At 54.6% G+C, this 13,273-nt stretch overlaps 1 protein-coding gene across 3 annotated transcripts in view; it reads left to right on the top strand.

Annotated features, from left to right (window-relative positions):
• The window catches only part of PRKCZ (protein kinase C zeta), a 98,102-nt gene that overhangs the window by 76,202 nt on the left and 8,627 nt on the right, over nucleotides 1-13,273 (top strand). For all 3 annotated transcript variants that reach the window (XM_043923577.1, XM_043923578.1, XM_043923576.1), the window contains 5 exons: nucleotides 898-1,029; nucleotides 1,598-1,679; nucleotides 2,889-2,941; nucleotides 3,965-4,153; nucleotides 7,171-7,268. In XM_043923577.1, coding sequence (XP_043779512.1) covers nucleotides 898-1,029; nucleotides 1,598-1,679; nucleotides 2,889-2,941; nucleotides 3,965-4,153; nucleotides 7,171-7,268 — 554 coding nt within the window. The remainder of the gene's footprint in view (nucleotides 1-897; nucleotides 1,030-1,597; nucleotides 1,680-2,888; nucleotides 2,942-3,964; nucleotides 4,154-7,170; nucleotides 7,269-13,273) is intronic.

Raw genomic sequence — 13,273 nt, 5'->3', positions numbered from 1 at the left:
ACTGTGATGCTAACTCTTGAGAGTCCCTTGGACAGCAAGGAGATCAAACCAGTCAATCCTAAAGGAAATCAGTCCTGAATATTCATTGGAAGGACTGATGCTGAAGCTGATACTCCAACACCTTGGCCACGTGATGCAAAGAACTGACTCACTGGAAAAAATTCTGATGCTGGGCAAGATTGAAGGCAGGAGGAGAAGGGGACGACAGAGGATGAGATGGTTGGATGGCATGACTGATTCAATGGACATGAATTTGTGCAAGCTCCAGGAGTTGGTGATGGACAGGGAGGCCTGGCATGCTGCAGCCCATGGGGTCGCAAAGAGTTGGACACAACTGAGCAACTGAAATGAACTGAATTTCATGGAGCCCCAGAGCGGTTCAGAATCTAGATGCATTCAGTTGCCAGGCATGGTCGCCTCTGTGTTCATCATGCAGGGGTTATGAGTGGGTTTGGACGAGGGTCATGCAGTAGGTCAGGCTCCCCCACAGCCTTCTCACCTGGGTCAGTCCACTCAGGCGGGGCCCCTCAGCTGTTCTGAGCACAGACAGGCTGGATTTGCAACCCCGCTCCAGGTCCTGCAGGCAAGGAGGCCCTGCCCATGGAGAGGTCTCGTTATCTGCCCACAAGGTCCTATGGGGGCATAGCCCCAGCCCCTCGGGGCTTTGGTTCCCCCAACCTTGGGAGAGACCCAAGCTGGGGCTACTGGGCCTGGGTGGGGCCTGTTACCAGGTGTAAAGAGGCCTCTTCCTGGCCTGGCTGCATGTCCCCCCAGTGTGGAGGGACCACGGGGGCACAGGCCCGGCTGTGTGTTGTTACAGGGCAGTGTGTCCCCTTGGTGTGGAAGAACCACGGGGGCACCAGGCCTGGCTGATGGTGCCTATTCTTGTCCATGCAGAGAGCGTACTGCGGCCAGTGCAGCGAGAGGATATGGGGCCTCGCGAGGCAGGGCTACAGGTGCATCCACTGCAAACTACTGGTCCATAAGCGCTGCTACGTGCTCGTCCCACTGACCTGCAGCAGGCATATGGTGAGTGGACACCTCGGCCAGCTGGGGTGCAGTCCACACTGCTGCCCCTGGGACCCTCAGCCTCCCCCTGCCCAGCTTGGGTCCTAACCCCATCCCTGCTACCCATGAGATGAGAAGAGGGGGTGACGTAGGGGCTGCAGAGTGACGGCCCGGGTCAGCAGTTGGGCCAGGCCTTGTTCCCAAGCCCCAGGAGTCCCCCAGCACTCTTGGGGCCCCAGGGCCCACCAATAGGGAGCTGCCTCAATTGTGATGTCAGCCATGGAACCTGGAGCTGGGGCCTGACTGCGGCCGCTGTGCGATGAGGGCAGGGCTGAGGGGACTAAGCGTTACTATGTGAAAAGACACATTTTATAAGCACCTGCTGGAACCTGAGGGCTGAGCGGCCACCTCCGCCTGTGGAAACGCAGGTAATTTCAGTGCTCATCTTGCCATGTTCAGGGCGATGCTGTAACAGGTGAATGACGTGTGTTGTGACGTCACAGTGTGTGTGACAGGTGACTCCCGGTCACGCAGTGTCTCCAGAAGCCCCGTGTGGTGCTGCCTAGTCACTCGGCCTGTCTCTCTGCAGGATTCCGTCATGCCTTCCCAGGAGCCTGCAGTGGATGACAAGAGCGATGATGTGGACCTTCCCTCTGAGGAGAGCGATGGAAGTAGGGCTGCTGCTCCCACCCCCAGAACCCTTTCTAGATCCTCCTCCCTCCCAAGCCAGGGCCTGTGAGCATGGCCGCTTGCTGCAGGGCTGGAATGGGCTCTCTAGAGCAGGGGTGGGTGGGTTGGCCTGCCCTGGGTGCCCACATCTCTGAGCTGCTGCCCGTGGGAGTCGGGGTGGAGGGTGGGGTTCCCTCTGTTCCAACCTCGGGAGTTCTAGGAGGCACTAGTGCAGTGGCCGCCACAGATATGCGTCTCTGGGAAGGCCTGCCGTGCCCAGTGTTGCATAGTTCTTGGGTTTTAGTAGGTTTGTTTTTTTTTGGTTGTGGAGAGTTGGTTTTGTTTTGTTTTTTTTTTTTTTACTGCTAAGAAGCATTCAGAGAGCAGTTTTTATTCCATTTGGACTGATGGCCCTGCTCTGAGCTTCTGCAGTTCTGTGCATGGTCACAAGGGTGTACGAGGGCCTAGACCTCACTCGATAAACACTTGTTCTTTCCCCAGGGGTGACATGAGGCCACGGAGCACAAAGTAGTACAGCACCTCATGTAAAGGAGACTCCCAACCACCACCCACCTGTCCACCCACCATCTACACACGTCCACTCACTCTCCACTCACCCCCACCATCCACACACATCCACCCACCACCCACCTACCCACCATATACACACATCCACCCACCCACCATCCACCCACCCACCATCTACACGTATCTACCCACTCTCCACCCACCCACCCACCATCTACACACATCCACGCACCACCCACCTACCATCTACACACATCCACCCACTCTCCACCCACCCCTACCATCTACACACCACCCACCCACCATCTATCCACCTGCCCACCTGTCTACCCACCCATCTGCACACCTTGAGAATAGAGACTGGAAGGCTTGACATCAAATCCTCTGCTCTCTCACTTTTAGAAGAACCATGAAGGAAAGTTGTCACAAATGCAGATTTCCAGGCCTTGGCCCCAGAATCTGAGAGTCAGCAGATGGGGGTGGGCTCTGGAAGCTGTGTTCTCCCAAGTCTCTGGTTGAGGCAGAAGTAGCTGCTCCAGGCCTTCCGCCTGAGCACCAGGTGGCCTGGCCTGGCCTGGCACTGCGTGTCCACAGAGGGACAGAGGCCGTGGGAGTCCCTAGGTCCTGGGCCACATCCCTGATGATGGCTTTGACCCCCTCCCCTTTTTCTTTCTCTTCACCAGTTGCTTATATTTCTTCAACCCGGAAACATGACAACATTAAAGATGATTCTGAGGTGAGTAGAAAATGGCTCGTCGGTGTCTGTGTCTGTTATAGAGGTTCATCAGCTCATTTCTGGGGCCACTGTGGGAACTTAAAGGTGAACTAAGGGTGTCCGGGGGCCTGGTGGGCATCGGGGATTGCATACACCAAGGCGGCGGGGTCACAGATCTGAGAAGTCTTTGAGACTTTTAGCAGAGGCGATCTCCGAACAGGAGGTGGGACTGACCCTCTAATCCCCGGGCTGGTTCCCCTGGCAACCAGCCACACCCTCAGGTGACCTAGAGGCTTCCCTCTAGGCACTTCGTTAACATGACAAAGGGACACTTGCTGGCTGTCTGCACCTGGAACCCCCTGGGGTTAGGAGCTCTGTGCCAGGAATGGGGCCCTGGAACAAGTAGGGACTTTGTATTACCAACCACAACATCACAGTTCGACTCTGGGTGATAAATGAGGCTTGAGAAGCTTGGTCCGAGCAAGGGCGGTTCCAGCTGGAGCTTCTGTCCACAGAACCTCCGAGAAGGGCAGTACCTAGCGAGGCCACGCCTTTCCCAAAGTGCTTGTCCCCTCTGGACTTGAGCTCTTTCTCCCTGGTCATCTGTGTGTGCAGTGAGTCAGGAGCACTCGGTTACCTTTCCTCCAGCACAGAACCCTCTTCAGAGAGAGTCCTCAGGAGGAGTGCATGTGCTCACGTGGCCTTTCCCTGCCATTGAGGGTCACTAGAGTGACGCTTGCTGTGGCGGGTCTCCTGAGGCATTAGCAGGTTATGGTTTGTGCCCCCCGGGGAGGGCCAGGTGAGCTTCTGATCCCAGCACCGATGGCCCTGGGGTGTGTGAGCCCATGGTCACCTCCTCAGCAGTCAGGGCAGGCTGGCCCTGCACATCCCTCCTGGCTCACAGAGGGGCCACCTGTGACTGGTGATGGCTCCTGGATCTCTGCTCCTTCCATCAGAAGCACTAGGGGTCTGCTCCTGGGTGGGGAGGGCATGGGTGATGATGAGTCCCCTCCCGCTTCCTCCCATCTTGTCCACCCCCATCAGGACCTCAAACCAGTCATCGACGGGATGGACGGGATCAAGATATCTCAGGGGCTCGGGCTGCAGGACTTCGACCTGATCAGGGTCATCGGGCGCGGGAGCTACGCCAAGGTCCTTCTGGTGCGGCTGAAGAAGAACGACCAGGTCTACGCCATGAAGGTGGTAAAGAAGGAGCTGGTCCATGACGATGAGGTGAGACTGCATCTGTCCCCCGTTGTTGTTGTTCAGTTGCCAAGTCGTATCCAACTCTGTGACACATGGCCTGCAGCACGTCGGGCCTCCGTCTGCTCCTCTGTGTGCAAGTAATGCACAGAACAAAATGTGTGCTTTGACCGCTTTCCAGTGTAAAGCTTAGTGACTTTTAGCGCATTCACGGTATTGGATAACCGGTTACTGCCCAGCCCACGACGTTTCCTCCCCATGAGCAGTCCCTCCCCAGTCTCTTCCGGTCCCACAGTGCCTGGCCGCTTCTGTCTCTGTGCATTTGCCTGTTCTGGACGCTGCATGTAAATGGAACCATGCGCTGTGGGACCTTCTATGTCTGGCTTCTCTGACGGAGCATCTCGTTCTCACGGTCCATCCAAGTGTATCGAGGCGCGGCGCCTCCTCTTTCTTTTCTAGGCCTCAGTTGTGTTCTATTTTATGGACAGGCCCCGTTTGGCATGTGTGTCTGTCCCTGATGAGCACGTGGCTTGTCTCCATTTCTGGCTGCCGTGAACGTCTATGCGGCTGCCTGAGTCCCTGTTTTCACTCCTCTGGGTGTTCACCCGGGAGGGGACTACCAAGTTGTAGGGTCATCTTGTGTTTCACTCTGAGGAACAACTGAACCGTCTTCCCCTGTGTCGTTTTACGTCCCCACCAGCAACACACGAGGGTCCCACTTCTGCCCATTCTTGCCAATATTGGTTGTGTTCTATTTTTTGATTATCGCTCTTCTAGCGGGTGTTTAGTGGCTTTAACAGGCATTCAGCACCTTTTCATGGGCTTCTTGGCTTTGTGTACTTTTGATCTGTTCTTTGACCCCTGAACAGGGGTTACATCCCTTAGAAGCAGAGAGTGACTTCAGAGGGAGCAATGATGATGTCACTGTGAGACGACTTGATAGACATGGAGTGGGGGCCACGGGAGGGCTGCCTAGGCTTGCATCTCAGAGGGCAGAGCCAGGGCTTCACCAAGTCCCCACCTGCCCTCCCAGCAGTGCACACACCACCCAGTTGGCCGCCAGCCGCCGGTGCTGAGCTCACAACTGAGCTGGTGCAACCCTGCCTCTCAGCTGAGGAAGCGGAGCCCTGGGGAGGTGTGGAACCCAGCCGGCGTCTTCACTGATGGGAGGTGTGGGGCCCAGCCAGCATCTTCACTGATGGTCACAGCCCTGCAAGGTGATTCCAAGTCTCTGCCCAGTGCACGGCTGGCTGAAGGGTTGATGGTGTCTTTGGGGGTAGGGCAGTTTCTAGAATGCTGAGAGGAGAGGTCTCCAGGGAGGGTTACTGCTGTAGTTGATCCTGGCATCATCACATAGCCAGGGCCAGGGCTGGAGTCTGGACTTTGAGGTGGTCTCAGGAGAATGAGACACTAGGAGCCGGCAGATGGGCCAGCTGTTTGCATTCTGAAACTCTGCCATCCTGTGGCCCCGGCCCTGGGCCCTGGTCGGTGGACTGCCCTCATCTGATCCCCGGAACCTGTGAGCAGGACCTTATTTGGCGAGAAGTGATTACGGATCCTGGGATGGTCATTCTAGATTATCTGGAGGGGCCCTAAATCCAGGGACAAGTGTCCTTTTAGAGAAAGGCAGGGAAAGATTTGAGACAGAAAGAAGGAAAAACACAGTGAAACTGTTAAGAGGGAGGCAGACAGGAGCCAGAGGCCCCTGGAGGTGCAGGAAGGACCCTCCGTGGGGACCTGGGCGAGAGCGTGGCCCTGCCCACACCTGAGCTCAGGCTTCTGCCTCAAAACAACGAGAGGATGCAATCTGGAGTGTTAAAGCCCAGCAGTCTGTGGCATTTTGTTACAACAACCTGGAGAGTCCAGCAGGCGGGAGGAAGGCAGACCCGGGGGCTTGGCCTCCGTGTGGGGGAGGGGGTATCATGTACCCACTGAGGTTTCCTTCCTGAGCACCTGGGTGGCCAGGCGCCCTGGAGAACAGACAGGGATGGTTGGCTGTGTTTAAGGCTGGGTTTGCACTTGAGACTCCGAGTGGAGACGCCAGTTGGCCATCGCTTGAGCAAGCAGAGCTGGGGTGGGTAGGGCTGGTCAGATGAAGCCATTCCTCCCAGAGCATCTCCTTGTGGGGGTGGAGGTCAGAGGGATCAGGACCCAGCCTACGATGAGGAACCCAGACGATCTTTGGCCCTCCAAATGTGTGCTGAGAGTTCGCTAATTTTTCCCAAATACCTTGGGGGGAGGCAGGCTACTCTGAACACATCTCATTCCCTCTCACTTTCCCTGAAAGAAGGGGTTTAACTTAGAGAATTTGGGGGCCTGGGCCTCATGCACTTCTTCTTTCTTGGGCTGGAGTGGAACCAAAGCTGGGACTGTCAAGCTGACTTTTCTCCAGGTTTCAGCATGTACTGTGAGGGAGACAATCCTATTGTGGGAGCTGGTGCTTGGGAGATGAGTGTGGGGTTTGAGGAATCCTCCACTCTCTGTTCCTCCCTTCTTAAGTGGAGATGATATTGCAAACCTTCCATGGCAGCATGGGCAACACATGAGGCCAACTCACAGCTGGCGATGGTGGCTATAGTGATGCTTTGGTAGAAATGGTGATAAATGATGATGGTGATAGCTGATGAGGTAATAGAGATGGTGATTGTGGTGGTGATGATGGTAAAGGCAATGGAGATGATAGTGATGATGGTGGGGATGGAGATGGTGGTCAGGGTGGTGGTGATGGTGGTGGTGGTAGTGATGGTGATGGTGGGGATGGAGATGGTGGTCAGGGTGGTGGTGATGGTGGTGGTGGTAGTGATGGTGATGGTGGGGATGATGATGGTGGTGAGGATGGTGATGGTGATAGTGTTGATAGCGATGGTGATGACAGTGAAGGTGGCAGATGGTAATAGGGACAATGGTGGGGATGGAGAATGTCTTAGTGGGCACTTTCTTTCCTCTCTGCATTGTCTCCCCTCAAGCAGAGTTGACAGAGTTCCTCTCTTGCCTCCCCTTCCCCAGGATGTCTGTGAAGTATTCACACTCGCTGGCTTCTATTTCAGGATATTGACTGGGTACAGACAGAGAAGCACGTGTTTGAACAGGCATCCAGCAACCCTTTCCTGGTCGGCTTACACTCCTGCTTCCAGACAACAAGTCGGTAAGATAAGGGGTGTTTCTCGGATTCTGCTGCTCTCTAGTCTGAACTGCGGAGAGGCTGAGTTGGCGTGAGGTTTCCGCTCTCATCTGCGGGGCCCTCCCATTTGCAAGTGTGGGGGCTTTTTGGTTCATCACATAACTTTGTTCTCAGCTGGTGTCATATAACTTGAATTTCATACAAATGAAGCTAAATTCTTTCATTCTATTTACAAAATATTTATTGAACACATCCCACTGCATGGGATACAAGCATGGGATTGGGTGCTGGTATGGCCCTGTGAGTGGGAGGTCTATCTCTGTGCTTGTGGGTCTCACTGATAGTAGAATAAAGTAATAAACACCAGGAGCTTTACTTAAAAGCTTTGTATATGTTAGATTTCTGCTTTAAAATGGTTGGAACTACTGGTCTATGATATTCAGGGTATACTCAATTTGGAATTTTCTTGGCCAGATGACTTTAACTCACACAATTTGTTTTATTTGAAAAATTACCGTGTTCTGGGTCAGAGTCCTCAGGGCCCACCCCCAGGTTCGGTGACTTAGGAGAACTCGCAGGACTTAACACATTGTCGAATTCAGGGCTGAGACTTACTGCTGGGAAAGGGTATAAAGCAAAATTGGCAAAAGACAAAGATGCTTGAGGTAAAGTTGGGAGGAACCTGAGCATGCACTGGCCAGAGTCCCTTCACGTGGGGTCCCATGGGACTCCTTGAATTCCTCTGGAAGGAATCGTGAAACCTGGAGTTAACTAGGGTGAGTCATGTAGGCACCTCTGCCTAACACGTGCCAAATCCCAGGCTCCCAGTAAGCAGCAGGTGTCCAGGGCAGATGCGGTGTTTCTGCAATGTGATCGCATGAAGCAAGCTCACGTTTAGGGAGGGTTTGCATCAGCACAGGGAGCCGGTGACTCCACTGGAGTCAGCGTACGGCAGGGCGGTCTCAGCCCTGCTGTGCTCACTGTCTTTGCTCAGGGTCCCCTGTGAACGAGCAGTGAGTCACCCCCCACCCCCGTGTGCCCCCTCACCTCCCCCATCTCCACCCCCCTGTTCCCACAGAACTGGCCTTTCCCCAGGTGTGCAGTTGTCCCCCAGCCCTGTCCCCAAGCTCAGTGATTCTGCCTCCTGAGAGGGTCTCAGCCTCCTCCGTCTCCTCCCCCTGAATCCTGGCCACAGCCTCTCGGGGCATCCGGTCCCTGGGGCACCAGGTTGTCAGTTCCCCCACACAGAAACTGAGCCATGTTTGAAAATACGGATCCGAAACTTCTGACCCTGACCACTTTCCCAGTTGCTTCTGGGGAACATCCAGGCTCCTAGGCGCGTGGATGAGGCCCTGCGACCAGGCTCCACCCCAGTCTGTCCATCTTTGCCATGCAGCCCTTCCCTCACCTCTTCTTCCCCAGCCCGGGGTGCATGAAGAGCCCAGCACTTGTGTCCGGTGTGCTTTCCACGCCTCTGTTTGGCCCTGACCAGTCTCTGGAATACGGGACAGACCCTAAGGAGGGCGTCCTCCTGACTTCACTCTTCCTAAATGGATTCTAAAACGGGTTTCACTGTGATGTTCTGTTACCTTTACTACATGGAACATGAAGAGTGTGGACAGACAGGGGTCAGATATTTCAGCCTCACTTCCAGCTTGATTGCTGGGAGCACAGCACCTTCCGAGCTCACACCCTGGCAACCCTCCGGTTCACATGCTCCCAGGTACATTAAAGTTAGGATCACCCCTGTGCGATCCCCACAATACGGGCGCACATGATATTGCCTTTCCAGACCACCGTGAGAAGACTCGTATAGAGCCTTCAGCACCATAGCCGGGAGGCACCCTGGAGCAGTTATCTTCTGTGTCTAGTTTCCTTGCCTTTAACGTTACAGAACCCAGCAGTAACCTCTAGAAGCACCTGAAACCTGGATGGTTGGAGCAGGTGTCTTTCCGGGCTGTTTCTCGGTGCCTGCTTGGACCCAGCCCCTCAGTGTGAACTCCCTAAGAACTGGGCTACACAGGCTTTTCTCATGCTTCGAGCAGTTGGTTGATCCTGGCACCTTATGGGCAGTCACAATATTAAAGGATGATTCTGTAAGTGCAGTCATATTCTCGGTAAAGAGGCACAGTGAGTGTGTGTCAGAGTTCACGTGGCTCTCTGATTAATGAGAAAATAGTAAGAGGTCATGACCTGCCCACAGGAGTTCCAGGTCCCGTATGTGTCAACTGACGGGGACCTTGGGATGGACAGACACCCAGTGCAGAGCGGGCTGAGGGCCGGGAGGGGTCTGCACCGGGCAAACCTCCTTTGCAAGTCTGTGGATGGCATTTTTGGCATAGAACCCACCGAGTCAGAAAGCATCTGACAAGTGCAGCCACCAAGACCCCCACGCAGACCAGAGTGGACCCTGCAGGGGGCAGCGAGGCCTAGGGCATTCAGGATGGCTGTGGGGATGTCGCTGGGGCAGCTGCTGGCTGCTGCACCATCTCCTCCAGGCTCCTCATGAGTTGTCGCCCCTGAGCACCTGCCATGGGGCCAGGGCCCACTGAGTCCTTGCAGTGCTGCCAAACAGTGGACACCTGCTCAAGCTGAGCTGTGCCCGTGGGCTCCCAGCAACAAAAACCTGGTGAATAAGGCCCAGCTTCTCATGAGCAATTACCAGAAGGGGAGCAGGTGGGCCTGCAGTGAGCAGACCCAGGGCCCAGCCTGATCACCTACTCCTGATGGGGGTTGGGGAGAACTGGTTCCTGGGGGCCCTGGAGATGGTGGAGGTGCTCACGGTACACACCAGCAGCTGTGATGCAAGAACCTGCACAAGAGGCTGTGAACCCAACAGGAATCAGCTTTGACCTTGAGAGGACAGGTGCCCCCTCCCTAGGCTCATGAGTCATGGTACTTTCAAAAGGTAGAGCATTTGTTCCTGTCATAATTTAAACCCAGAATAGAAAGCGGGGTGCTGAGTGACAGCGGGTGTGGGCGGAGCCACGTCAGCCTCTCTTCTCCATGCAGATCCCCTGAAATGGTCCACGTGCAGCCCCGACCCCATGGGCTAGAGTCTCAGCATGAGGGCGCACGTGGGGAGAGGGGCGTACCAGAAGGTGGTTTCCTTTCTTCCCAGTTTTGCTTGCTGTACTTTTCACATTTTCTAGGTAGTGATATCCTCAGTGTCCTGCAGCTGCTTCGCTGTTTTGGTCTCTCCTACTTTGCCTGATTTCATCATCAGGCATGTCTCCTGTGAATGTGCGGTTCACGTTCCACGAGTCTTTCACATGTGATAGCACCTGCATTTGAGCTGGACTCAGCCCAGTCGCACTCGCCTTGGAGCTCGGACATGTGTTGGGTGGTGTGTTGGGCACACGTCCTTTACGGGGAGATGGGGGCTTTTTGTCCTCTTATCCAGGAGGAGGTTTCTCTGGGCCGGTTCATCAATTTCTCCTCTGTCAGTGTCTGTCCCTGAGCCGTGGTCTCTGGTCTGCTTGCTCACAGTGAGCAAGTGAGCAAGCAGGATCATGTGAGCATCCTTCTGAGTCAGGGACTAGGTTCTGATCGCGTGGGTCCAGGGGTTGCCTAGTGTTTCTGATCTGTGCTTTCTTTGGGAACAAGGCTGGTCCATCCTGAGATGCCCCTTTGGCTTTTGACTTCCTTTCTTGTCTGTCCTTCATCATCGGAAGCCCGGGCACTTGTCTGCTTCCTCTGTTCCTTTCTTCTGTCCCCTACCTCCAAGGGGACAGGGGCAGCCACCCTGTGATTGGGGGGTCTATAACTGGAAGTCATGCTCCAGGTGTGGGTTCTGGATTCCTCCAAGGCGCCCAGTATCAGATCTCATAGACAGTAACTGTGGTCCTGGGAAAATTCCTTGACCTCCCAGCATCTCAATGTTCCTGTCTGTAAAATAAGGAAACTCCTAGAACCTACCGTGCGGTTCTTGGGTTAAGTTTCATACACAGGTGTGCTTAGAACAGCACCTGACATTTTGTGAGAGTTGTGAGAACTGTGTTCTTGTTATTTTTTATACCGGGGGTCAGCACTTTTTCTCAGAAGACCAGATAGTAGTATCACCTTTGAGGGCCACATGGTCTCTATGACAACTACTCACTGGGGTGCAGACAGACACAGGCAGTGTTCCAGTAAAGCCTTACTGACAGACATGGGTTGGGGAGTGGGTGTGGTCAGATGCTGGTGGCATTACTCTTGATTCAGCACTGTCCCATGACATCTGGGTCTCCTCTGAGTGAGGCTGGTGATCTACCCCATAGGGTAGGGAGGCTGGCCTGACTTGGCCCTGAGATGAGGAAAGCTTCTCAGGTGGTCCCCTCCTGCCCCCTGGCACCCTCGACCCTCAGAGGGGCTGGCATTCGAGGTTTATCCTGGGTGAGAGGTTGGGTGGGTAGCGTCTCTGGCCCCCACTCTGCAGCCTGGCTCCTGCCCTGGTCTCTGGCCCAGGAGTGGACTGTGGTGTTTACACCGCTTTCTGTCTCCAGCTCTTGATGAATCCTGTTTTGTGAGTTTTTACTATGTTCTGCTTAACTATATTTAGTTAAGTACTAAGGAAACATGACCTGCTGTCTCAGCCCGGGGGGCGGGTGGGGGGGGCGCTTCTTTCTTGTCCTGGCATCACACATGTGCCAACAAAGCCATGCAATCTGGGGCTCACAGGCAGAGCCCCAGTCATGGAGCCTGGAGACAGGCCCTTGGCTGTGCTTGGCCATGGACACTGGGGTGTTTGTCACAGCAGCCAGCTTATCTGAGTCACTTGAAGCGTCATCATTGGGGTGAATCAGCCCCTGGTGGCTCTTGGGGGGTTTGCTGCAAAGAAATGTTGAAGGTAGTACACCCAAACTAAGACAACATCGTAAGTCAACTAGACTCCAATATACATTTTTTTTAAATGTCAAAAGTAGTGTTAATGTTTATGTGTAGAAGGAAGAAAACATCAGGCAACTGGGAACCCATGTGCCACATGGCGCAGCCAAAAATATAGGGGAAAAAAACCATTCTGCCCTGTTGTTATAGCTGATCAGTGTTGCAAATTAAGTGAATTCCTTGATCGGTGACTTACCTGAGACCTGGGGCCCCAGGTGACAGTCACAGACCAGCCGAGTGTGCCTCTGTGTTCACTCCAGTCACATGGCTTCTGTTGAAACCCCCGTTATAGGCTTTCCTCCAGATCCAGAGAGGAAGCCACCATTGCTGCTACTTTTCTCAGTTTTTAAACATCTCTCCTGCTCCCTGAGGCCTCATGTTGGTGTCTGTCTCCAGCACCAGGATGGCACTTCTTTGTGTCCATGTGGGCGGCCACCATCCATTCCCTGGGGAACATCCACGTAGGGTGGACACGTCTCCTGGGGCAGCCCAACCCCTGCTCACCGTGGCAAATATCATCCTGTTCTTTGAAGTACAGCGTTCTGAATAAGCGCTCTTGTTTTTTAGTGGCGAGGCCTTTGGCCTATCCCCAGGGCTTGAGCACCTGCACAATGTTTCCCCCCAGGGTGGCTGCCAGGGTTCAATGTGCACACATGTTGGAACAGTGCGCGAAGGTCTGTGGGGGCTGTGCAGCCATCCTTGTCCTGTTTGTGCCACATCGGCAAGCCTTTTCCGTCTCTCGCCTCTGTTATAGCGTGAAAGCAGCCACAGGCAAATGTCTGAGTAAAACTTAGCTACGGTGCAGACCGCCCAGTGTCAGGGTCAGTGTCACTGGGCCCTCTGCAAGCGTGAGAGCCGCCCCACCCTGCAGGACACATGGAGAGCTCTGGCTGCTCCCCCAGTACTCAGCCCTCAGCCTCCATGTCTGCTGTGTGCGTTTAGGAATTGTTCCTTGTGTAAATATGTGATCAGAGGCTTGGTGGGCGGTCTGTAGCTTGTTCACATGCTCCACATGTGGGGCGTCACCATCATCGCACCAGTGATGCAGACAGGCTGCCAGTGCTCAGAGGGGCTCCCTCTGTGCTCTCAACTCTCTGAAAGCCGCCCCACTCCATACCCAGAGGAACTGTTGACCTAAAAATCCACAAGCCGGCCTCAGCAGG

This window comes from Cervus elaphus, chromosome 14, assembly GCF_910594005.1.
Source record: "Cervus elaphus chromosome 14, mCerEla1.1, whole genome shotgun sequence".
NCBI classification, from domain to species: domain Eukaryota; kingdom Metazoa; phylum Chordata; class Mammalia; order Artiodactyla; family Cervidae; genus Cervus; species Cervus elaphus.
Note: the sequence above shows the minus strand (reverse complement) of the source record. Positions and strands in the feature narration are given on the sequence as shown.